This window comes from Terrapene carolina, unplaced genomic scaffold, assembly GCF_002925995.2.
Source record: "Terrapene carolina triunguis isolate 2854851 unplaced genomic scaffold, T_m_triunguis-2.0 Scaffold85, whole genome shotgun sequence".
NCBI lineage: Eukaryota > Metazoa > Chordata > Testudines > Emydidae > Terrapene > Terrapene triunguis.
In genome coordinates this window covers 48,015,077-48,042,764 of record NW_020664436.1, presented here as the reverse complement: position 1 = coordinate 48,042,764, position 27,688 = coordinate 48,015,077, and the positions used below count along the sequence as shown (strand labels likewise).

The window sequence follows — 27,688 nt, the reverse complement described above, 5'->3', positions numbered from 1 at the left end:
GTAGAAAGAACAGTAAATATGGCAGGCGACCAGTTTGGCTTAACAGTGAAATCCTTGCTGATCTTAAACACAAAAAAGAAGCTTACAAGAAGTGGAAGATTGGACAAATGACCAGGGAGGAGTATAAAAATATTGCTCAGGCATGCAGGAGTGAAATCAGGAAGGCCAAATCACACTTGGAGTTGCAGCTAGCCAGGGATGTTAAGAGTTAAGATGTTAAGAGTAACAAGAAGGGTTTCTACAAGTATGTTAGCAACAAGAAGAAGGTCAGGGAAAGTGTGGGCCCCTTACTGAATGGGGGAGGCAACCTAGTGACGGAGGATGTGGAAAACTCAATGCTTTTTTCGACTCTGTCTTCACGAACAAGGTCAGCTCCCAGACTACTGCACTGGGCAGCACAGCAAGGGGAGGAGGTGACCAGCCCTCTGTGGAGAAGGAAGTGGTTCAGCTCTATTTAGAAAAGCTGGACAAACACAAGTCCATGGGGCTGGATGCGGTGCATCCGAGGGTGTTAAAGGAGTTGGCGGATGTGATTGCAGAGCCATTGGCCATTATCTTTGAAAACTCATGGCGACTGGGCGAGGTCCCAGATGACTGGAAAAAGGCTAATGTAGTGCCCATCTTTAAAAAAGGGAAGAAGGAGGATCCAGGGAACTACAGGCCAGTCAGCCTCACCTCAATCCCTGGAAAAATCATGAAGCAGGTCCTCAAGGAATCAATTTTGAAGCACTTTGAGGAGAGGAAAGTGATCAGGAACAGTCAGCATGGATTCACCAAGGGCAAGTCATGGCTGACTAACCTAATTGCCTTCTATGATGAGATAACTGGCTCTGTGGATGAGGGGAAAGCAGTGGATGTGTTATTCCTTGACTTTAGCAAAGCTTTTGATGCCGTCTCCCACAGTATTCTTGCCAGCAAGTTAAAGAGGTATGAGCTGGATGAATGGACTATAAGGTGGATAGAAAGCTGGCTAGATCGTCGAGCCCTCACCCCAAACCCCGCATCTCCAGCCCCACCCCAGAGCCTTCACCCCTAGCCAGAGCCCTCATCCTCCCCCACCCCAACCCTCTGCCCCAGCTCTGAGCCCCCTCCCACACTCCAAACCCCTGGGCCTCACCCCCACCACATGAATTTTGTTATGTGCACCAATATGGAGGTGATGTGTCACACATCACCTCCATATTGATGCACATAACAAAATTCATTCCACACAGGGATGTAAAAAATTAGAGGAAACACTGGAGGGGAGTATATAAAAAACAGATAGAGAGAAGTAGTAACTGTGGTTTAGTGAAAAGCAACAAAGAGTCCTGTGGCACCTTATAGACTAACAGACGTATTGGAGCATAAGCTTTCGTAGGTGAATACCCACTTCGTCAGAAGTATGGTTTAGTGCTAATTTCATGAGTATAATGCCTTAGATGCATTTATAGAACAAGACTGTCATTTTACTGTCTACTCTGTGTGTAACTGTGCTGCTCTGGAAGCAAATAGAATTAAAGAAAATAAAATTTTCAAGTTAAATCTTCTTTGCTCCTAAAGACGAATATTTTATTTTACTTGTTATGTATATATACATTTTATCTTATCAACTTGAACTTGGCCTTTGATCATGCCTTTCAAGTGGTCCAGTAAAACTGTAGGGTTTGAGGGATTTCTCCTACAATGTCATTTTAGGTTGTACTTTACATTTATGATAATCCTGAATTCTCTCTTTCTTCCACAATCACCTCATCAAAGAAACGATACTACAAAAACCTACCTTCAGCCAGCACGGTGCTCAGATATTATGATAAAGAGGGCCATAAAAGTACCTAGATCGACTAGTTATAATACCTTATATTCTTGTGAAGTTTTTCAATCACGAAGATCCTAAACTACTTCACAAGCTCTCCCCTTGGTATTCCCTTACATACTCTCTGTAGCAGCCAGTACTGCTTTTAGTGTGAGACATACCTTTCTTGGTATGCGAGCAGATTCTAAATAAAATAACATTGTTCTAATTAATGTATTGAAAACAGAGAAAGTTTTCAGAACATCACCCCTGCATTGGTTTTCTACTCTCTGTGCATTGGGGCAGCATTGTGTGCCCCGAATTCCTGTACCATCTGACTGCCTGGATGTATTTTTAGTGAGGCACTACACTGGGTTTTTGTTTTGATGTTTATTTAAACAAACTACATAATTTACCATGAGGGACGAATTTGAGTCAATATCTTTAAATACAAACTACATTCAGAGTAGGAGTGAATTGTTTGGGAACACTTGTTTAATCAAACAAACAAAAAATAAATGCAAACAAAAGAAATTCTATATCAGCTACAGTCAACTCCAATTTTTTAGACAATATTTCTAGGATTTACCAGGATTTGCAGCAGAGGAATAGGTAAATCAAGCTACATATGATGAACTGTTTTGCTAACCTCTTCCTCTTCGAATTATCAAAGCAGGAAATCAATAATATAAACATGTCTAGTTGTGATAAAAAAACCATTCTGTCTCATCAAAAAAAGTATAAAGAAATGGAAAGAATCTTGTGGCAGATAGGCTTTCAACTGACTTCTTCAAAATTCTTGCAGATAATTTAACTCCTTATGCAGCTTTTAAATAGCCCATTTGAGAGTAGAATGCTCCTACCTACCCTGCATATGGATGTATGATAGCTGTACTCTTTAAGAATGAGTTTGCTGTGGGGGTTTTAAGTTATGTACAGTGAAAAAAAAGTACACTAGAATTTTTGACTTTTTAAAATCAACTTTAGAAATGATTTAATATGAACTAGTCATTGTTTAGAATTAAGAAAATGTTATTTTAAAAGGAGGTGCCATGCCCATGATTGACATTTGCATGTAAATAAAACTGCCAAGAGTTTTGCAGACATTTGTGGGATTGCGCAAGTGTGCATTCCTTTTAAAATGGAAACTTGCAAGTTCCTACTAATGCCCTGTGAGTCATGTCCTCTTTTACTGAATATTCAATGAGAAATGTAGCAGCATCTGCTGAAAGGTATCCATGTGTTAGAGGTAAGGAAAAATGGCAAGTTTCCCCTTGAATTTTCATTTTGAAGACAAAAGGCCAAAATCCTGTACCCATTAAATAAATCAACAGGAAAACAGAGATCTGGAAGATGGATTGAGCCCTATGTAGACTAAATAAATAAATGTTAGAAGTAAACATTTTAAGACAAATAGGGAGACTTAACATACCAAAAGATGTCAAAGAAATGCAATAGAAATAAATTGGATTCTAAGTGGGAAGAGGAGGTAAGGACACCTAAATGGCCCAGAAGAAAAGTGGAAGGAGAAATACAAAGTTAAAAAAAACAGCTAGGCAAAAGCAGGAATGCTTTAAAACTACTCATGTGATATCTCCAGTTCAGCAAAATGGCCAAATGAGCAATATGGATTGCGAAGTCATTGCTTAAGAAGACAGAGAAAATTAGGGACAGACCCACATTTGGTCTTGGTGAAACACTGGAAGGCGTAACTGACTGGGCATGCCATACTTCACGACACAAATGTTAATAGGAAGAATGCTCAGGCTTGGTCTACACTTACCCCCCAAGTCGAAGTAAGGTACGCAAATTCAGCTACGTGAATAACGTAGCTGAATTCGACATACCTTACTTCGAACTTACCGCGGTTCAGACGCGGTCCACACGCGGCAGGCAGGCTCCCCGTCGACTCCGCGGTACTCCTCTCGTTGAGCTGGAGTACCGCAGTCGACGGCGAGCACTTCCTGGTTCGATTTATCGCGTCCAGACCAGACGCGATAAATCGAACCAGGAAGTTCGATTTCCAGCCGCCGAACTAGCGGCTAAGTATAGACCAGCCCTCAGAGGGCAATTCTCAGTGGTGACAATCTTTTTGAGACCCAGTATCCCAAGCAGAGTGAAAAGAGGTCTGCAGAGGATAAGGACAAACAAGTGGTTCTATGATTGTACAGCAAGACTGCTTAAAGAGTTCAGGCAGGGAGACCCAGTCAAGATAAAGACAAGTCCTGGATGGTTGTTTGCTATTGTGGAGAGAATCTGTGAACAGGCCAGCTCATGCAGGAAATCACCACCAACAGAACAGGCCCAACTTGAAGACTTGCAGTATGACACCTGCAGAACCTGAGCAGGACCAATCTAGTGTCACATCGGACCAAGAATCTAGGAACCAGGAAGGACCTCTGAGGGAGGGGTCACTGGAGATACTGAGCTGTTCAAGGCAGAAACTGTGAATCTCATAACAAAAATTAAGTTAATTAGACAAGATCTATTTCCATAAACCTATGTTGATTGGCATGAATTATATTACCCTATTTTTTATTAATCAAGTCCCATGTCAGCCACCGATAGGCCTATAATTACCAAGTCATCCTGTTTACCGTCTTTACATATTAGCACAATGTGGGGACATTATTTGTGCTGTTCATTTACCTATGACATTTTTTTTTCTTTTTTATCTCTGATTCTTGAGATCTGTTCACTGAGTTGTCCATCACAATGCTTGGATCTTTTTTTGGTGAGGTTACCACTGATTCAAAAATGCATCAGTTTAGAGAGTTATTTTCACGTGTTCCTGCCAGTGCATTCATCTATGTCAAATTTCATCACACCAATTACATAGCTCTGTTGAGTCCTTCTGGAGGTGTTCACAACCTCCCTGCTCTTCATTAACCTACATAATTTTTGTGTTCAGCAAATTTTTCTACTTAACTATTTATCCTTTCTTAGGTCATTAAAAAACAACTAATCCTATCCCTTGGGTATCTACTCTTAATAATAGTGCTTTACATATATTTAGTACCTGCCTTTGTGAAGTGCTTCACAAATTACATCCTAGCAAACACCATCAAAATGCAGACACTTCTGGAGTGGTAGCCAATTGGTACACAGCGTACTAGTGGTGGGAGAGAGGGAGAGAAAATGTTGTCCAATATGACAGGGCAAATCTCTAAGGTTGCAAAAAGTGCCATGGATTACTGAGTGTCCATAAAGGGGAGTGAGGAACACATTTTCTATGAGCTGATACAAAAAAGCCTTACTTTATAAACTGAATAGAACTCCATTTTCTACCTCAGGAGGACGAAAGGCTGAATAGATTTTGCCAGGATTTGAGCAGGGTGTTTGCAAAACTGATATTTAAACCATTATATTCTTGGGTCCAGAGTGGCCCTTTACCATGTCACTCTTTCCTTAGTTCACCATTAAAGCAAGATAGGTAGCATGCTTCTGGGGACAGATTTCTGATGTCAGAATGGCATCTTTAACTTGAAACGTCATCATTTCTGTGGGTTAAAACAAATCAGTCCCTTAACCTCTTATCAGGTAGTATTGGTTTGCTGATGTATTGTAGTCTGTACCAGTGACTTTTTCCCAGCCCTTGCTCTTCTTTCAGACGATTCATTTCACTTGTCCTGAGAAATCACTCAAAGACATAGGGGCCAAATCCTGGTCTCATTAAAGTAAATGGAAGTTTTGCTCTTGATATCAGTTGGATCATGTTTTGGCTGTCCTGGTATTCCCCTTATTCCCTCAAGTTGGTCACACTTTCTCTGCTCTGCTAGTGATTTCCTTGTGAAATTCTTAGAAGCAGGAAGGAGTGTAATTCAGAGGTTTCAAAGCTGTGTGGACTAAGGTAGATAGTGCCAGTTAGCAAATAATAGCACAAGTTATTGAAAAGTAGATACTGGGGGAAGGGTCCATCTGCCCTGAAAACTGCAGAACAGCTAAAACATCTAAAATGTGGATATCTATGGGCAAAGAAACTGACCTAGCCCTTTTAAACTTTTTGTAATGAGTGTAATATACTAAAGGTGGCAGCCAATTAATTGGAACATTAAGGTACAGGAAAAATGTACAGGATGATTTGGAATATGTTAAGGAACTGTACACAAGATCTTATCTGGGAAACTGTTTCAGTTTAGCCAGGGAGTATAGAAGAGGCATACCTAATATTATTTTTAAATGGTAATTTCAAATCACTCTAGAGTAGCTCAGACAGACAGTACATTAGTTATTATTATTTATTATGGGCAGGTTGCAGGATCTGGGCCTTAATGAAATAAGGTAGGCAGTTATGTGCCAAAGGCGGTTTGCAGGTCGCCCGATAGTGACCCCCTATCAAGTTTTAAAAGGACCCCCCTCCGTTTGTATGCTGCTCAACATCCCACCATTCGTATTCAGTATTGGCAATCCCAAGCGTTCAGAAATCATAAGCCAGGCCTCAAAAAATCATGAGATTGGTTTAAAAAATCTCAATTTTGTGCTCATTTTAGCTTGTTTAGTTTCTGAATCTTTTGGGTGCACTTGGTTCACATTTTTAAACTTTTCCCTGCACCCATGAGGACTAGAAACTTACTCCTTATTTTAAATGAAAGCTGAGATTCTCACCTTTAAGGGGAAAAATCATGTGGTTTTTATAATGAGTCCCCGAGTGGAAGATGGCAGCCTTCATGTGGCCCACTCTGTTAAGTGAGAAATCACGACTAATGTCATCAATCAACGACGTCCTCATCTTCAGAGCAACAACTCAAGCCACCATAACAGCCCTTTTCAGGGACAAATAACATGCCACATAAGTTGGAGGATCCTTGTTCCTGAACCTAACATTGATGGACTTTCCTGGGCAAAGTGCAAGTATCTTGCAAATATTTTGAAGACATGACATCGACGTCCTTACGCTCCAAGAAACTCACATCTCCAATGACCAACAGGGTAGCCACTACCATATCCATAGCTACAACCTCATGACTAGCCACTACCATCCGAAATACGGCCTGGCCATATATGCGAAGAACACCATAATGGATTTTGACATCTTCCTCCCAACTGAAGAGGAAGTCACCTACACCACTGCCATCAGGATAGGAGAACTGCACATTACCAATGTGTATAAAACCCCTAATTCAAAATGGCCAAAACCAGCGCTCCCAAGTGCACCAATCCCAGACTTATACATTGGTGACTTTAACACCCACCACACTATTTGAGGCTACGAAGTAAATGAAGCCAATGGTGAAGACCTCATGGATTGGAGGTCTGTGGAAGATCTGCAATTGGTCTTCAATCCCAAACAGCGAGTAACTTTCCTCTCTGCTCTCTGGCAATTCAATTACCACCCGGCCCTCACCATTGTTTCCAAAGATCAAAGCGGGAGTATGCTCCATGCATCCCGCAAAATACTTTCTGACTTCCCCACAGCCAACATAGGTCCATCATTACCCACGTCGGCACTGAAATCCCTGTGATTCTGTCAAAACAAATCCCACAGTGAATCTGGCCAAAGCCAACAGACTGCTGTAGGGGAAGCTGTTGAAAAAGTGGTAATCCATATCCCTGCGACACCAGAATGTTATCACCGATCTGTTGGCCTCCTTATCGTTGCCGGCAAGAAGGGTATCGAAAGAATACACTCCCTGCTGGACAAAAGAGACCCAGGATCTGCACCAGCAATACAACCAGTCAGCAGCCCACATGTTGTGAAGGCCCTGCTAGAGTATCTAGACTCAGCCAGACCTTGGTGGTGGATTGAGTGTGTTGAAGGTTTGAACTTCACACACTCTAGTTGCCATGCCTGGGCCTTACTTCGATGTCTCAGAGCTGCTAATCAGATGGAATATCGGACCTCAAAAGTCTGGCCCAACTTCATAGTCTCCAAATTGGTGGAGAGCACAAAAGGACCACTCGACAAAAATAGCAAGCGAGAGATCCATCATCAGCTACAGAGGACCACAATCTCAATCCCTCCACAAGACCCCATCGCCATCAGTATAGATGAAGTGAAAAAAGGTTTAGCTATAACGAAGAAAGGGAAGGCGGCCAGTGGAAATCGTATCTCCCAAGAATTTCTTCATCAACTAGGCCCCATGGAACTCCAATGGCTGGCGAAACTGTACACCAAAACTATGGAATCTGGATGCATCCCAAAAGCCTGATGGGAGGCGATAATTATTGCCATACTCAAACCCGGCAAGCTGACCAACGACCCAGGAAGCTATAGGCCAATATCACTTCTGGACCTAAACACCATGGAAGAATATTTCCAGAAATGGAGGCTCAAGCTAAATCCTCACAAAAAACAAAACAACAACAGTCACTGCATTCCATCTTGATAACAGGAATGCTAAGTGCACTCTGAAAGTGACCTTCTGTGGCAATACTGTGAGACATGAGCCCACTCCGACCTATCTCAGACTGAAGCTGGAGCGCATGCTAACCCTCCACGACCATCTGAAGAAAGTAGCTGCCAAGAAGAAGACAAGGTTAACCTGGTCCAAAAACTGGCAAGCACAAGCTGGGGGACATTAGCATCAATGTTAAACAGTGTTGCCAATTATTGTGGGACTCACGGTCTTCTTCTTCACATGGCTGATGTAAATGTACAGCAACAACTATAATTTTATATTCAGATGGTTAAGGCAGATAATTGCATCTGGAGTAGCAGAGTGTATTGCTGTGATGTCTCCTTTGTATTTGTGAATTGGGCATTGAGTTGTTATATGTTCCATGGTATGTTCTAAGTGACCACAGTTGCATACTGAAGAGTCTTTAATTTTCATTTGTGCAGCAACTATCCACATCTGCCATAGGTTATGCAGATGCGGTTTAGGGTTGCCCAATAGCTTCATGGGAGATTGAAGCCAGGGATCTTTTGTGTTGGGTCTTTCACAAGGTGTTTATTTGTGACTTCTTGTGAATTCCACTCAGCTTTCCAAGCTTCATCAGGTTGAAGTTGCATTGTTGAAGGTTAAACTCATGGGTCCAAAAGGGCTTATGTGACTTCAAGCAGCGGTGAGGGACTTGTTAAGATGGGAAGATATTTGTTTTCCACAATCTGCTGAAATTCCTGAAGGGTTGCAGCATCACCCCAAATGGATGGAAGTGCAATGCATGACAGAACCGGCAGCCAAGGTGTTGGGGTCGACTTAAGGGTTCCAGTGATGCACCACATTGCAGCGTTCAGCTGGACATCAACAAGTCGAGTGTGGCTACTTCTGGTCCATATCACTGCACAATACCTGGCTACGGAGTACACAAGGGCCATTGCTGATGTCCAGAACTAGGGTTGCCAACTGTCCCTTATTACAAGGGACGTCCCTTATTTTTTCATCTCTGTACAACAAAATTGGGAGTTGCTGAGCGCTGCAAAAGGCAGCAAGAAATACCCGATGCGAATATAGGTGAGTACTTATTATTAATAACAACAATATCAGGAGGAGGGGTGGGGCAGGAGTGCTAAGAAACAGTCCCTTATTTTTGAAATACAGTGTTAACAACCCTGCCAACAAAGCTCCAGCTATTTTCCAAGGAGAAGACCAGAGGCATTTCCGGCAAAGTACACTTAACACAAGCTTGCGCTGCCTCCTTCCTTGCATTTGTTGGGGTTGTTCCTTCAGGAAATGAGGCAGATCTTCCAGGGAACTGCTCCCTTCTGCTGTGAGCACGTGAGGCTTCTCCTCCTAGGCCAAAGGGAGGAGCCTTGTATGGCAACCCCCTTCTACAGCACTGGCAGCCACCAGGCCCTGGTGTGTGTGTGTGTGTGTGTGTGGGGGGGGGGTCCAGTCCCAGTTGAGCTCCTCCTGCTTTCTTTGCTGCCCTGGTGGAGCTCAGCCCCATAGCTCCCCCCGCCCTTTTAACTTGCGCGGCTTCCCTCTGTCACCAGCCAGCGCTAGTGCGTGTGAAAGGAGGAAGCCGAGAGGGGCGGGAGGAGAGCGATAGTAGGGGAAGCAGAATCAAAACAAGCGGGACACGCCTTTTCCCCTGGCGCTGCTTCCCCCCGGGCCAGGCGGCTGGGTGTGTAAGTGTGTGCGCAGCGGGGCTGGGCTGGCCGCGGGTGCCTGCCCGGGAGGGCCGGGAGCACTCAGCCTGGGAAAGCCGCAGCCAGCTCCTCTCTCCTTCCTGGGCGCCCTGTTTGCAATGGAGCCGCAATGAGCCGGGGGTAGCAGCAGCAGCCGCCTCCTCACCAGCAGCCGCCTCAGCCGCCTGCTCCAGCTCCGCGATGCCGAACCAGAAGAGCAGCAAGGGCAAGAAGAACAAGCGCGCTAACAGCAGCGGGGACGAGCAGGAAAATGGAGCCCTGGCCCTGGCGGCGGCGGCGGGCGCAGCGATGGGAGCGGCGGCTGCCGCGGCCGGGGCGGCTGGAGGATCGGGAGGAGCAGCGGCCGCGGCGGCGACGGCCGGAGGCGGTGGCGGCGGCGGAGCGGTGGCTGCAGCCGGCGCGGCTCCCAGCGACAGCAAGAGCGGTGAGAGGGGGGCGGCGGGCGGTGCAGGGGGGCGGGGGTTTGCCCTGGTTTCTGCAGCATCAGCAGCGTGTTGGGACTTGTGCCTTCCCCTGGCCGGGCCCGGGCTGCGAGCGGGGCCCTCGGCGGCGCGTTGTCAGAGGGCGAACGAGAGTTAGGACTCGCCCCTGTCCCCGTGCTCAGCCCGGCTGCCGCCGCCCTGCGCCGCGAGAAAGCTGAGCAAAAAGCAAACGCCCGGTGCAGCCCTTCGGGCCACGCTGCCCGACAGGAAACAAAATGCCATCTGGGGAGCTCCATGTGCTCCCCCGCTGTGCCGCCGCTGGGAGGTGGGGGCTGGCAAAGGCCACGGGAGGCTTTTACTTGCCCAGACTCCTTGTCTTTTCCTGTCTCTTCTCTCTGCCCCCCTCCCCCCCCCATTTTATTTTTCTTCCTGGTGCTGCTGGGGGCTGTGTTTGCGCCCAGCGCGTGGTGCGCCACACCAGGCGGTGGGGAGGGAAGTAGGAAGGAAAAAGGGCCAAGAGGAAAAGTTACCTCGGAAAAAATTCTCCTCTTTGTATCGGCTGGCATTGAAGGGCGAGGCGGTCATCTGCTGAGGCTGAGCTCGGTGATGGAGCCTGAGGTTAACCTGCAAGTGACCCCCACCGCCTTGCCTGCAAGGGTATGTGCATTAGTGTCAAACAGGTGGAGAGCAGCACTTTGCCTACTGCCTAGGCATTGGGGCCTGACAGCTTACATGCTCTGAAAGCAAACCCGGTAAAGGCACCGTATTACTGGGGGGCGGAAATAACAATCTAAGAGTTGGCTGGTACTAATAGGGCATAGATGTATGTGCTCACCACATTCTAACAAAGATGGCTATTCTTACCGCTGCATTTATAGAAATGTGTTTCCATCGCAGCCCTTGGGGCGCACTTACAACTTAAACTCATAGGTAATTTAGTTTTAATTCTTCAGATTTCTAAAATAGAACTGTAGACATCCATCCAGTACCGTAACAAACTGTCAGTCAACAACCCCTAGGTTATTCACCATCCATGGCCATGATTAAAAGGAAGTCAAACACCATCCCCTGCCACTGCCACCAATCCAAACCCTTACTTTGGCAAAGGTTTTCAGGACGTTCAGATTTGTGACAGTTTGCTATCCTTCAAAGTGAATATTGGAGGTATTACATGGTAGGACTATTGGATTGCACTGGTATAGAACTTTCAGTGCTTGTACCATCCATGTTTAAGCAGAAATCCTGTTTAATGTGAATGAGGGTTTTTGCTTTAAAACCGTTGGCATAATGCAGTGCTCTGGTTGGAAATTGTTCCTTCATTTAATACACTTGTTAGAAGTGACCATTTATTTAATCACAATTAGAAAAAATAAAACAAGTCCTGGTTTACTATAGAATGTTAAATAAAAATAAATTTAAGTTAACATAAAGGGGTCTAATGTAATCATATTTGCAGACTGTGTCATCCTTTTGAAATTGATTTCCCTCACAAGCCATTTTTAAGCTCTATAGTTTTGGCTCAGAGCATTTTGCTAGGATGTTTTCTTGTGGAAACTTATTTTACCATTTGCCGTTTTTTTTTGTAGACTGCCAGGCTTTAGTTACTTTAAAGGAGCATTCAGAATTGTACAAACCCAAGGCAAGTTAGAGGGTTCTGGGTTTTTTGACAGGGAAATAAAACAATAGGCCTGAGTCCTGCAATCAAGTCTGTGAGGACCCTGTGAAGAGCCCCATTCAAATCAGGATTCAGGACCAGTGCTTTAACTTTTTCCATGATCAGTAAGCTGGCAAGGCAGGGAGAGTAGATGCAACTGGATTTATACTTTGGCATGACAATTTTGCACACTGCTGTTAATCAGCAATGACAATTTTTCAAGAGTATCACTTCATTTTTGGGGGGAGGAGAGCTCCTGTTGCATATTTTTAATGGAATTAATGTAGTTAATTACAAACCTTTTTATCTCACTAGGCCTCTGTCAGACTGTTTTTTATAAGAATATAATAATACTCTATAGTTCTGTAGCGTAAGTGATCAGGTCCTATTTTTTGGTTTAGATGCATGAATAGGAAAAATTGAAGTTAGAGAATATTTGGAAACTTTTTACCTTGTTTGCCGTGTTATGTGACAAGAGAGCCTTTTACTTTTTTATTTAATCAGAGAATAAGTATTGGGCCTGCTAAGGCGATTTTCATTGAGATATTTTCTGTAAGAACTGCCCACTTCAAGGTGACAAAAGGAGGGGAAAAAGACCCCTGATTTTTTTCTCCCTAACCCAAATGAAACCAGTGGGCTACAAGAAGCATTGTGGGTAGATGTGCTGTGTTTGTGGGATAACCCAACCTCATTTCTTATACAGATGCCTTTTGAAGACCATGGGAGTTCTGAGTACCACACTGATAGCACTGTCAGTTCCCCTCCCGTTGGACAGTTTCCCCTTTTTAAAGAAGAATTCTGACTGTACCAAGTAGTTTGCATACCTTAGCTCTATTCTGATCAGATTCTCAAGAAGTCCAGGCTACCTTTTGGAAAATCATACTGAGAGGTTCCTTTGAACTCAGTTTTGTTTCCCTTAGGATTCATTGTCTTTTTAACAACCCTGCAGACTAAAGTCCACAGGTGCAGCACTGGGCAGTGCAAGTACATTCAGACTGCCCTGCCAGCCAATGTGCCTCATCCCTAACCTGACGGGACTGCTGGTAGAAGTGAAAAGTTAATTCAGTCTCCTTTCAGGCTTTTTTCTTCCCCACTGAGACTACCAACAAAGGTGCCAATTATGAAGGTGTTTATTATGTGGACGCTAACCTTGTTTACATTGGTCACCAAACCACCGTCAGAGCGTAACTTCTGCTCACAGTTGTCTTAGGTTGTACATCCAAAGCTTTGAATTAGTTCAAGCCATGGTTTTTTTAGGGTATGTCTACACTACGGGATTAATCCGAATTTAGATAATTCGAATTTGGGAAACAGGTTGTATAAATTCGATTGTGCGCGGCCACACTAAGCACATTAATTCGGTTTTTAACCACATTAATTCGGTGGTGTGCGGCCACACTACCCCATTAATTTAACCACATTAATTCGGTGGTGTGCGGCCACACTAACCCTAATTCGAATTAACAAAATCGATTTTGGCGCTACTCCGCTCGTCGAGGTGGAGTACAGAAATCGATTTTAAGTGCCCTTTAATTCGAATTAACTGTCTCTGTAGTGTGGACGGGTGAAGGGTTAATTCGGATTAACGCAGCTAAATCTGAATTAAAGTCGTAGTGTAGACCAGGCCTTAGAAAAACCCAATACATGCTATGGAGCCTACACTACAAAATATAGCAGTTGTGTGAGTGGGTCCCCCATCTGGGGGATCATAATAAAGTCCCTGCTGTTTTTAAAGTCTGTGAATCTCCCTTGAGGTGTAATGTAGATAGGGCCTTTGAGACAACAGGCTTCATAAATCTGAGATATTTCACTTATTCTTAGGTGATGACAAAAGGATTTTTTCAAACCCTGAGATGTGGTACTGCAGTGAGTTTTGGGAATGTTTTCAGGTGCCCTAAGTTAGTATAGTTCTACTATAGAGTACCGTAACCTGATTTTCCTCCTTCCCTCTCAATTTTGGATAATATTATAACATACCTATTATTACACACAAGTTATATTAAAAGTATATTCGGGTTGTGGAGTCAAGCATTCAAAAGGTAGGAAAAGCCAGAATTAAGGTTCCTTGTCCAAACTTAATTCGTCCCCCTTGTGCATATGCATTATGCTACACTCTGTTGATTCCATGATCAAGACTAATTTTTCATACAGTCTCATTTTCAGATGGATTTTCTAACAATGCAGTTTCCTCTTCACCTGCTAAGGCGTTGTTTCAGTGCTGTCTTTGTAGCTGGAACTATTTTCTCTGAATCACCACAACCACTTCCTGCAGCACCTATGTGTTCGTTAGGTCTTCCATATGGGTAGTGACCTACTCTGACCCTGCTTAATTTGAGAGATCTGAATTGGGTCATAGCTCAAGGTGGTATGGCTAGAAATACAATGCCACATTATATGAAGTGACTGTGCATCCTTCAGGTCTGTCTCAAATGTAGTTAAACTGATAATTAAACCTGTGGTGTATTGTAATGCACAAGGTGAGTGACATATTTTCAACTACTGTACTTTTTTTATTGGTGTCCTAAAATATGCCTACTCCAAGTTTATCATGATTACTGTATGGCTAATTTAAAATAAATAACTTTAAATGCAGGTAACGTTCTTTAGTCTTTTCATAGAGGAAACAGTAATCTGAAGGGTATCACTATGAGCTGAATACTAATGTCAATATTGTAAATTTTGGAGAGGAAATTGTCAAGGAAAAATGCTTCATTTATTAGATTATTCACATGTGAAATCTATCCAAGCAGATTGAAAGCTGACTCTTTTTTTTTTTAACCCCAAAAACAAACAAACAACCCCCCCCACAACCCTCTTTCCCCAAAAACTTAAGATATCCAGCTGTACCTTTGTTGTGTTGAACTGTGACTATACAAGTTCTTAAGAACTACTTTATTTACTTTCAATTAGACATGCCAGGCTGGAAGAAATATATATAAAATATCCTGATTTTAATAATTTAAAATAGAAAATGGAAAAGGTAGGCACAGCAGTAACTAAGATATACTGAAAAAAGAACAGGAGTACTTGTGGCACCTTAGAGACTAACAAATTATTAGAGCATAAGCTTTCGTGGGCTACAACCCACTTCTTCGGATGCATATAGAGTGAAACATATATTGAGGAGATATATATACACACATACAGAGAGCATGAACAGGTGGGAGTTGTCTTACCAACTAACTGTGACTAGCCAATCATTACAATTTTTAAAAACTGGTTACATTATGGGGCTGGGGTATTTAAAGAGGACCAGAGAATTTGTGTAAGAATATATCAGTGGTTCAGTTTTCAAAATGAAATATTCCAATGTATATATTTATGGAGTACAAATCACTACGGCTAAGCACTGATAAATATTCTCTATCAAATATTCTCTACTCGTTGAGTGATTTAAATGGGACCACTTGTGGAGTTTTAAAGTACTGCTAAGTGTGAGTAAGGACATAAAAATATGACCTATAATAGGATACTAAAGCATAACTTGCCCTTCATAATTCTATTTATCTCAAACTCAGTTGAACATAACTGTTTCATTGTCTACACCAGTGCACTTTATTTTTGAAAAGAGCCTTTATGCTGTATTTGAAGTACCTATTTGTAGGATTCTAGAAACTGTGCAAATACTTGCTTTTTGTGGACAAAACAGTTCATAAAATTACAAATCTGTGTAGATAGAGGCAGTTGTGTAGATGAATACAATAAAGACTATTCCTGTATACGTGTGAGATAAGCAAATACACATGCAGATGTCAGGAAATTAAAAAAATTATATGCTCTCCGAATGGTTAACCATGGGCTGGATTCCATGCTCACGGCCCTATATTTATTACTAGGCTTTGCTTTAGGAGATATTTTAAAAACAGACTTATTTGAAATTGGTGAGAGACTGTTGAAAGAATTAAGAGGAGTTTTCTTTGCATCCACTCATTCCAGACTTCCCTCCCACTTGTTTGTAAACAGCAGTGACAAGACAATTTCTGGGCATGGGAGAGGTCTGTAAGCTCTTTCTCTACCCTCCCTTATATCATCATACAGATAAACACTTTTGTCTGCTTGATAGTTGTTGTCCTGAACCCATCCTTGCTTCTCTACTTTTCCGCCTATAAAACATTAGACAAAAGTTATTGGTTGTCCACAGTTAAATAGGTTCAGCCTAAAGGTTAGATCAGCTGAGATGCCAAGTGTTTTAGCTCTCATTGCTCTTCAGGCGTACAGACATTAGGAGTTGTGGGTGCTCAGCATGTTGCAAGATTGGGCCTAAATTATAGGAAATAAATCCATACGGTTTGCAATCTTAAAAAGGCACCTGAATTACAATAACACACAAAATAATGATTTTTAAAAAAGTCACACCCTTCTTCTAATTAGAGTCCTTTTCATAGAAATTCAGGATTACAGAAATGCAGAAGTTTTGAGGAAACAGCTTAGTTCAAAGAAGTGAAAGTTCAGATGCAGAAGGCTAGCTCATCTTTGGGTAAGAAACCAGTGACTGCAGCACTGGAGTGTCATGGTAGAGTGCAAGGCTGTGAAGATGGGATACATCTAAACTGCAGTTGTAACATGTCAAGAAGGAGTGTTTCTTCCATTAGGAAGAAAGGGAGGGAGGGAGAGAGAGAAAAAGGATGTGTTTCTACTATAAGTAAAGTGTAGCATAGCCATAACTTATGTCAACTTAGGCTATGTCACTCAGGGGTGTAAATTAGCTACCCACCCTGAGCAACATAACTTATGCTGATTTAAGTGCCAGTGTGGACAGCACTATGTTGGCGAGAGCGCTTCTCAAGCCAACATACCTACTGCGGCTCACGGGGACTGGAATAATTAAGCCAACAAGAAAGCTCTCTCCCATCCACTTAGAGCGGCTACACTAGAGAGCTTACTGCAGCACAGCTGCACCGCTGTAAGCTCTCTAGTGTAGCCATGGCCTAAGATTCAGGGCAAGTCTACACTCCAAAATTAAGTCGACCTAAGTTATGTTGACATACAGCCACCGCAGTAATTGAATTGGTTTAGGCCTTGGCTACACTTGCAGTTGTACAGCGCTGTGAAGTAAACCTGTCTTCGTACAGCTGAGTAGGGAAAAGCGCTGCAGACTGTCCACATAGACAGCTGCCAGCGCAGTGGCGTGGCCACACTTGCAACATTTGCAGCTGTGTTGGGAGCGGAGCATTATGGGCAGCTATCCCAGCATTCATGTGGCTGCAACGTGCTTTTCAAAACGGGGTGGGGTGGAATGTGACAGGGAGTGTGGGGGGAGAGAGAGTGCTTTTTGGAGTGTGTCAGCTCTCTATTTTGCAAGTTCCGAACTCCCGGCCCCCTGCTCATTCATTTACTCACTCAAAGCAAACAGCAAACTGTTTGCTTTTTCTCTGTGGTATGAGCTTTGAAACCGGCACTTCCGCATTCCTGCAGCCGGTCACAACAATGGAGAGGATTGGCCACTTGAGAAGGTGATTAGTACAGCGCTGCAAGTGTTTACCCTCACACCCGTGAGTCGTAGCCACTCCGCTGTATCTCTTATGCTTCTCCAGGAGGTGGAGTACCTGCAGCGGTGTACCCAGGGAGATACAGCGCTATAAGTGCCCTGCCAGTGTGGACAGGGAGTGAGTTACAGCGCTGGGGGAGGCTTTACAGCGCTGTAACTCGCAAGTGTAGCCAAGGCCTTATATGTCCACACTATGCTCCTTGGGTCGGCAGTGCACATCCTCACCAGGAGCGCTTGCACCAATTTAACTGCCAGTGTGGGGCATTGTGGGATGGTTTCTGAATGGCAGCAACACAGTGTCTACACTGACATTGTGTCAACCTAACTGCATAGACTTAAGCGCCTTTCGCGGAGGTGGAGTTATTAACTGTAGTGGGCAAGCAACATTGGTGGGAGCTACATTTTAGTGGAGATACTTACACAGGTCACTGTAAGACAGTTTACATCAACCTAACTTTGTAGTATAGACCAGGCCTCAGTTTCTTTCTGTAGGAATGGATACTGTACTTAAGAGGGGGATTCAGTAATCTCACTGCAGTGACCCCTTTATTCATATCACAAGTTCGAATTTCACACTGCTAGCCTAGTAGGGCTGAAGCACTGGAAATCTGCATTAATTATTACGCTCTGCTTCCTGAGACATAGGGATTAGTTTTCTGAAGACCTTCAAAGAATTAAAGGCCATAGGGAAGGCTACAAAGTGGGAATTTAAATCATCTTTACATCATGAAGTGTGTGTGCGGGGTTCTTATGCATTTGTCATTCTGTTTTTCTCAGTCCATTGAATCAGGTAAATGAGTCTTACATCTGGGAGGACTAATCTAAGTTGCCTGTTTTAATCACCAGTTTTTATAGTGGCTAAAATCTGTAGACTAGAACTCAGTATGAAGCAGTCTTCAGTCATGTTTTTGTTTCTTGAAGTTCATTCTTACTGATTGGTGTGAAAGCCAAAACATATCTTATTTAAGCAATGATGTATCTGTGCACTTTTATTCAGAATATTAATGTTTGTGAATATTACTTCTATTTATTAGACACTAAGCTATATAAAAGTATTTGTTCAACTGCACCAATACATGAAAACAAGGCTTGTTTAAACAATCAGATATTGGTGAATCAGAACTTGATATTCATGTCTCTGAAATGCAGCCATGTCTGGGCATAAACCTAGAAGCCATTCTGTTACAGCAATACTACATGTTCATTTCCCCTCCTTAATGAATTACAGAAGGAGAGAAGAATAGCAACTTCAGGTAAAACTATAGGAGGAATTAGAGATAGGCAGAGCAGAACCACGTAAGTTGGCATTTGGCCAAGATTCCTAAATGTTGCAAAAAGCTCTACTAAAGGGATGCTTTTATGACATTGGCATCTGCTAATCATTCATTAGTCTTGCCAACCACTCAATATCAGAACTGTTCTGAAGTGCATGTTGGCTTCCAAAATTAGAAAGTTGAGCCATTAAATGGATTCAAGTGGTTAGACAGCTACCTGGAAGCAGATTGCATTTAAATGGTAAACCAGCTTCTGGCAATAGGGTCAATATTTTCTTTTTGATGACTGTATTCATATTTGCTGAACAGATTGGGAGAAAATAAACTAGCATCATGTTTAATGGAAAAAAAATGAAGATGCTTGTGTGATGAAGTGGGATTTGTCTGTAATATTTTTATGAATCCTGTTCATGCCTCAGTTTCCCCTCAATACTTTGCATTGCTACCCAATGGGTGCAAAAGGGTTAAAGCTACTCTTGGAGCAGAGTAAGAGACATGAGGTGTTTGTGTCACATAGCTGTCTGGGGTGGAATGAATGGATCTTTAAAGGATGGGCTGAAACTGACCCATATCAATAGCGCATCTGAAAAGACGAGAAGAACCCCAATGGCCAGGATATTCACAGCAACCAACAACCCAGGGGAAGGAGATTTCCCCCCCACCTCTATCAGGGAAACAGAGCACAGCCCCCAGCCTGAGAACAAAGGAGAAAGGTGTCAGGCAGCTGGCTTAAGGGCTGCCCTTTGGTGAGACACACAAGAGCCAGGAAGGGATTCCTTGAGAGCTTGACTGGGTGGAAGGCTGGCGTGGCCAGAATGCACTGTGCTAACCTAATGACTTCCAGATGCTATGTTCTGGTTGACTAATAAATCCTACTGTTTTGAAAAAGCTGCCTTGCTGCAGTGCATGGGTTCCTGTACAGCATACAAGTCTCTGATCAAGAGTCTATCTCAGTTGAACTTGGTGAGCAGATCTCATGGTGTGAAGCGGAAATGCTGCAGCCCAGAGGTTCAGTCTCAGGGGCATTGAGGCCACATGACCTGCCCTTAAGGTAGGGTGGAGCCCCTTGGGGGACTGCCACTCAGAAAGGGTTCCTCCAGCAGAATGTCAGCAAGTTAAAGCTCTGCTCTGTTCTCCCATTCATTAAACTTAAAATATTGAGATTTTGAAAAAAGCTCAGTCACTGTTTTGTAGTACTGGCTATAATATTCCTTAAAACAATTGCTTGGTGTTTAAGAAAACAAGCCATATTACCGCATGTGTGATGTATTCTGTTGGGGTAATAGCATAGACATGTAATGCCTTTAATATTGATTCAACATGCTAAACTAACTAGGTTTTACAGTTGGTTTAATTTCAATAGATTTTTAATGATGTCAGTCCTTGAGACGGAGGATTGTAATTGAAAGGTTAATTCAAAACTTGTTTAAATGAAATTAAACCATACACATTAAACCATACACTTAAAAAAAACCAAAGGTTTTTTTAAGTGTATGGTTTAATTTCATTTAATCACCCTGATTTATGTAGACTGAATGGGTGGAAAGGGAACACAAACAATCAGTCAATCAATCAAATTTTTGAAGGGACTGCTAATGTTTATAGTGGTACAGTTCTCCTGACTCCAGCTTTTCTGCTTGAGCAAACTGTCTATTTAAAAATAGCTTGGAGCACTAAAATCAAAACTTGAATTGTTTAAGTCAGGAAACGCAAATATGTGGTTCCTGTATCAATAATTAATTAGCATCGGATGTGTATATATGAAATAATTATTACATGTACTTAAACATTAGTACATGTGCACATATTTTGTTGTACTATACATAGTAATGTTGACTTTACATAGAAAATATAAATACTGTAGGATGAATCGCTGATGCTATTGGAACTGTATGTTTGATTTTCCTTATTTCTGTGCAGTTGCAATCTAAAACCTTAGAATTTCACTCATGTAGTCTTGTATTTAATTTTTTTTTATCAACTACTCTACTTGCAAAGAGACCGTATTATAGTGAATAGGCATTAATATACACAGTAAAGTAAGACTTTACTTCATAAGACTGGATCCTACAAAAATAAAATAAGCACATGAGTGACAAGGAAGAAGTTATGGAAAAGTTAATCTGTTCCTGGTTTATCCTAGATTGTTGGCTGCGGAGGCACAGTATGTAGGAAAACAGTCTATTCACAATCCTTCTGGCATACATTGGTTGCATACAGATCCATAGCATCCTCTATAAGCATTTCCCTGTTGATTCAAGAGGAAAACTCAACTGGACTATCAACTGAAAATGTCACTTCAGATATACCTTTCCTTACAACCAATTGCTTTTTGTCTTTTATATCTTAAACCAGTGGCTCTCAATCGTTTCAGACTACTGTACCCCCTTCAGGAGTCTGATTTGTCTCGCGTAACCCCAGATTTCACCTCACTTAAAAATGACTTGCTTACAAAATCAGACATAAAAATACAAGTGTCATAGCACACTATTACTTGAAAAATTGCTTACTTTTTCATTTTTACCTTATAATTATAAAATAAAGCAATTGGAATATAAATATTGTATTTACATTTGTGTATAGTATATAGAGCATTATAAACAAGTCATTGTTGGTACAAAATTTTAGTTTTTATTGACTTCACTAGTGCTTTTTATGTAGCCTGTTGTAAAACTAGGCAAATATCTAGATGAGTTGGTGTACCCCCTGGAAGAGCTCTGTGTACCCCCAGGGGTACACATACCCCTGGTTGAGAACCACTGGCTTAAAAATCGTTTTACTTCTTACAAGCCATGTATATGTAAGAGTAACAACACAGTACAAAAACCCACACCAGGAACATAATGTGTAACATTTCTCAAAGCAGGAAATGGAAAATAAATCCCATCAGTAAGCAAACCAAGGGAATAGGAATGTTTATGCATTTTAGTTTATAAATATCTGTATGTACCTCTCCCATGCATATCATCATTGTTTGGGACCAAGTTTAAGTTAAGTTACAAGATGACCATGATTTAGGATGGTAAGGCCCTAGTTATGTCATGATCAAGTTTTATTTGATCCTGTCTCATATTTAGTTGAAATTGTAATGTAATATAATTTGATTTTTGTGATAGTAGATCTTCACTCAAATTGAAGACTGTCCCAGATAACTCAGTAATAAGATTAATGAGATGATGATTTGAGTCTGTGGTGGTATTGCACTTCCTGGCAAGACATCCCTTCCGTCTAAATCTTTCTGGACCTAGCCGGTCTGGTGACCATTCTCCCAGAGCCACTGTACTCTGTAGTGGGTGTGGAGTACATGGGAGCACATATGGAGCCCAAATGTCAAAATCTACAGTGGCCTGTACCCATTGGGCATCCAGACCAAAGGGTTCCTTTCAAATATGTCATTTAAATATTTTGAGTGATGTGAGGGAGTTGGGAGCAGAAGAAGGTGGACTCAATCTGTATTTTTTTAGATTTCTATAATGCATCCAATTATGTGTTTTGCTACTTACATATATTCAGCTGCTGTGGGCCTGAGTCAACACAGAACTTCAATTTTACACTGGTGTAACTCCATTGATTTCAATGGAATTATATTAGCGTAGAAGTGGGCCCACCCATTCTGCAATTGTACCTTTGTGCCTGCGTGGATTTGAAGTCAATGGAGCTCTAAACAGGCAGCATTGGCATCTTCAAGGCAAATAATTTATTGTGCCTCGGAATAATGGAATAATATACCATTTTCATCCATAACTTTGTATCTTTACATTTAAATTTGGCAAAGGGTGATTCAGATTAAGGACCATGCGTATACCACGCTTGAATTCTAGAAACATTCAAAGAAAATTTGAGACGTGTGCAGAAAAAGTTCTTGAACTGTTTTTTTTAAATTTATCTCTTGGAAAACAGTTACTTTCATATTCCTATAACTGAAAAGATTTTTCTTCCTCTTTCCAGAAAGGCTGGTCTGAGGAAAAACCTGAGAAATTTAAGAACCCATCCTCTTACTTTCTTAAGCTATTTTGGCCATCTGTAAGCCATTGAAAAATATACAGGTTTAGAATGAAAGTCTATCTTTGGCTATAAACTGTAGAATTGCTAGCATAGTGCATTTATAAATATTTTTATCCATGAGGCGTTAGCCTTCTGAGAAATTCACAAAAGTTATTTTTTATTAACGGGAAGCAAAAGGGATTGACAATTTAAGGATCTTTAAAATATCTTAATTTTCAGATTGTCACTTGTTTTACAGTTCTTTAATAAGCACTTTGCTAGATGCCATGTGATACTTTGCTTCTGTGTACAGCATTTATAGGAGGGGCAGTGGCTCTTTATACTTTTTAACTTGGTAGTAGGTCTTGGTAAAGGTATGTCTACACCGCACACTCCTTTTGGTGGTGTGTAGAGTACATACACTACACACCCTCTCAGCATGGATATAAATAGCAGTGTAGAAGGTGAGGCACTGCTTAGGCAAGTAAAGACACTCCTGTGCTTGTCCAAGCAATGACTTCCACATCTACACTGCTGTGTTTAGCAGTGTAGTGTCCTGCTGCCGGAGCCTTTCCCCACTGCAGGGAAAGGCTCCAGCAGCTTCCCTGTTGAGCCTTTTCCTGCTGCCTCCATGCTGCTGCAGCCTTTCCCCACTGCCTCCCTGCTGCCAGACCATTTCACTGACATATGTAGCTACCTACTGCAGTGTGAATGTAGCCTGCTTTTCACTATGATGTGTAGCTACACATACCCTATACGCAGCTCCCAGTGGTGTGCAGTGTAGACATAGCCTAAGAGGGATGCTGTCTCCAAGTGCAACCTTTTGTGGGGTGGCTTGCCACTGCAGTCCCCTGCCTCAGTTACCCATGTCATTCTGGGTAATTATAGTCCTGTCAGTCTGACATTCTGGACAACATAATGGGACAGCTGGTATAGGACTTGATTAATCAAGAATTAGAGGGTAATATAATTAATGGCAAGCAACATGGATTTATGGAAATAGAGCCTGTCAAACTAACTGGATTTTTTTTTTTTTTTTTTTTGATGAGATGACAAATTTGGTTGTAAAGATAGTGGTGTTAGTGTAGTATAGTTAAACTTCTGTAACACATTTGACTTGGTACTGCACAACCTTTTGATTAAAAAACTAGAATGGTATACAATGAACATGGCACACATGAAATGGATTAAAACTGGCTAGCTGATAAATCTCAAAATGTAAGTGTAAATGATGACTCATCAAGCGGATTTGTTTCTAATGGGAGTCTCGCCGTGATTGGTTCTTGGACCTACACTATTTAACCATTTTATCAAAAGACCTGGAAGAAAACATAAATCATCACCGATGAAGTTTGCAGAGGACGCAAATTGGGGGAATGGTAAATGACAAAGAGGACAGGTCACTGATAGAGCAATCTGGATCGCTTGGTAAACTGGGTGCAAGTAAACAATGTGTGTACATTTAGGAACAAAGCTTGTAGGCCATACTTGCAGGACGGGGGAAAGCAATGACCCTGAAACAGATTTTGGGGAGAGGAGAGATAATCAGCTGAACATGAGCTCCTAGCGCAACACCGTGCCCAAAAGGGCTAATGCCATCCTTGGATGCATAAATGGAATCTCAAGTAGCAGTAAAGAGGTTTTTTTACATCAGTATTTGACATTGGTGTGACCACTGCTGGAATACTTTGTCCAGTATGTCCACAATTGGAGAAGTATGTTAATAAATTGGAGAGGGTTCAGAGAAGAGCTGTGAGAATGATTAAAGGATTATAAAACATGGCTTATGGTGGTAGACTCAAGGAGCTCAGTCTGTTTAGCTTCACAAAGAGAAGGTTAAGGAGTGACTTTGATTACAGTCTGTAAGTACCTACATGGGGAACAAATATTTGATAATAGGCAGAAGAAGGCATAACATGATCCAGTGGCTGGAAGTTGAAGCTAAACAAATTCAGACTGGAAATAATGTGTAGTTTTTAAAAGTGAGAGTAATTAACCATTGGAGCAATTTACCAAGAGTCATGGTATATTCTCCATCACTGTCAATTTCTAAATCAGGATTGGATGTTTTTCTAAAAGATCTGCTCTAGGAATTATATTGGGGAAGTTCTCTGGCCTGTGCTATCTGGGAGGTCAGCCTTGATAATCACAATGATTCCTTCTGGCCTTGAAGTTTATGGATCCACTCTTACCCTAACGTTCTTGAGAACAATATTCTCCCGTTCTGGGGCCTCATTAGTCATAATCCAACTCCCCAAAGAGATGCCTTTTCACCCACTGTTAGCTTGGGGGCTCTTTAACCTCTTTTTGGAACTCTGTAATTCAAGTTCTGGCTTCCCAAACCCAAAGACTCACCCATTTAGTTCAGGATCTCCCCACAGCCCCCCTGAAACTGGGTCCTAATAGAATCCTCCTCCTCAGAGCTCTGCCTGGCTCTAGTCTGCTTGGAGCCTCCTTTGAGAGTCACTCATTGCAGTCATCCGACCACACCCTTGACCCTTCCCGAGTGGATTAATTACCCCAAACACCTATCTTGGCTGAGTAGGAGAGAGAGGAGCCTTGCCCTGCCTACTGTACAATGCTAAGACATCCAGTAGGTTCTACAGAAAAACTAAGGAAGACCGCATTTCACAGTTCTGATATTTCTAAGGCGGGGGGAAGGGAACAAAACCAAACCCGGTTCAAAGCACTTTATCCATCATGAAACAGCGCAAAAGAGAAAAAAAAAGAGGAGGGGGGGAACCAAGCTCAATTTAAGGGGGGGGAAAAAAATCCCTCCCACTCCTTTGCAATTGCCTTTAAAATATCCACTAGATGTAACAAACAAGATTACAAAAAATGACTATGGATGCCCTCTGTGCAAAGCACGGGGTATTGTTTTTTTTATTTCTAGCATTTATTTTATTAATCCCATTTTTGTTTGCATGCTGCTGAGGCATGAGTCTTGTCCAAGTGGTTATGGATAGTTTATTTTTGTGTTTGGCATTCAGCAAACTGAACTGTAGTATGTGTTATGAGGGTGGGACAAAGGAAGTGTTTTATCAGCTTTACTTATGATAAGGACAGTTAAAAAAGTTAATAACAAGGAACAGATTTAATGCTTGTGCTCTGTTCCAAAGGGTGTTCTAATAAAAAAATAACATTGGCGAACTCTGGACATAAAATTAAAACAATCATTAAATTATAGGCCATCTCAGTTGTATTTGTGTACACAAATATTAGAGAATATTTAAACTTTTTAGGGGGGTATTGGACTTTTGGTTTCTTTCCATCAGAAATGGTATAAAAGACTGAATACGAAGTAATGAATGCTGGAGGATGTGTAAATGAGAGATTTTTGCAGTAGTACTTTAAAAAAAATCTTTTTCAGCATCGGGTTTCTTATGATGTGCCTTTGATGGTTTAAGTTTAATTAGCTTCTTTGAGATAAATTGCATATTATTGCCTAATATGCTATAATCCAAAGATACACTTTTTCAAATCTTAAATATCATAAAAGTATTACTACTTGCTAGAGCCAAAGAAAAAAGTCTGCACAAGCATTACTTGATGTGGCATGATGTCTGTTGAATTGAAGGGGGCAGTATCAGATTAGTAGCTGGGTTGGGAAACTCAGAGTTTTTTGTTATCTTAACCAAAGTTAGTATACTCAGTAATACATGTCAGCAGCTTGAAGAGAAGTTTTAATAGCCATGGTAACCAACAAATAATAATAATTGAAGACTAGAAATATGAAACCTAACAAAACCCCACCATAGTTTCTGTGAGTTTAGATAACTAGTAGGAAAACAGGCCTGGTATTAGTTGGATGAGCTTCCTAAATGGTGCCAGAGGGATACCATAGCTGTCTCCTGACGCTCTCCATCCAGCTTGTTCTTTTTCTCTCTGCCTTTGATCTGTTTACAGAGTGTGTATTCTGAAATGGAATGCATACTCTTCACACTTTGAGAGAAAAGGTATCTACATCTCGGAAACCGACACTATAATGGACACCATTGTTGGCATTAGGAACAGAGAGAAAAATGATTGAATAAATGATTATGGAGACTTGATTGACCTCTTACACTAAGAGGTAGGTCTCTTCAGAGGAGAGTTGAGGCACATTGGTGGAGCAGCATTGGTAGATTTTTCCATGCTGTCTTTATGTATGCTTTGGATAAAAAGGCCTCTAGAGCTTTCAGTTCTTTACCTTTCATGAATTTGCTAAAGGTTCTATGGCTTTTATTATCTTTTTAACAGAACATAATAGGAAAGGGCAACAATACTACTAGAATGTTGAAGATTTGATTGTTTTAAAATGAACTGCATATGTCTATGCCTGGCTACTGTATAAGATTATGGAAAGTTTCTTAAAGTGGAGATGGCTGTTAAATAAAAGTAACATATTTTAAATAGTATTAGCATAATGTTTTTAGTGATGGCCAGAAGCAGCTGAAGCTGAGCTTTTTCCAAATCGTTTCTGAATATGCTGAACAGCACAGGTCTCAGTAGAGATCCTTAAGGAACCCTGCTATTTATTGCTGTCCATTGTGAAAACTGTCCATTTATTCCTACCCTTGTTTCCTATCTTTTAACCAGTTACTGATCCATGAGAGGACCTTCCCTGTTGTCCCTGCTTACTTTGCTAAAGAGCCTTTGGTGAGGGACCTTATCAAAGGCTTTCTGAAAGTCTCGGTACACTATATCAACTGGATCACTCATGTCCACATGCTTGTTGATCCCCTCAAAGAATTCTAATAAATCGGAGAGGCATGATTTTCCTTTACAAAAGCCATGTTGACTCTCCCCGACGTATTGTGTTCATCTGTGTGTCTGATAATTCTGTTCTTTACTCTGATTTCAGCCAGTTTGCTCGGTACTGAAGTTAGGCTCACCAGGCTGTACTTGCCAGGATTTGCCTCTGGAGCCTTTAAAAAAAAAAAAAAAAAAAAATCAGCGTTGCATTCGCTACCCTCCAAATCATCTGGTACAGAGGCTGATTTAAGCAAAGGGTTAGATACCACAGTTAGTAGTTCTGCAATTTCATATTAGAGTTCTTTCAGAACTCTTGGGTGAATACC

General features: G+C 41.7%; 1 protein-coding gene across 2 annotated transcripts in view; it reads left to right on the top strand.

Moving 5' to 3' along the window:
* The first annotated feature begins 9,636 nt into the window (after positions 1-9,636).
* HECA (hdc homolog, cell cycle regulator) overlaps positions 9,637-27,688 on the top strand; it is a 122,154-nt gene continuing 104,102 nt past the window's right edge. For both annotated transcript variants that reach the window (XM_026649786.1, XM_024194924.2), the window contains exon 1: positions 9,637-10,230. In XM_026649786.1, the coding sequence (XP_026505571.1) occupies positions 9,987-10,230 (244 nt within the window). In that variant the 5' untranslated portion in view covers positions 9,637-9,986. The remainder of the gene's footprint in view (positions 10,231-27,688) is intronic.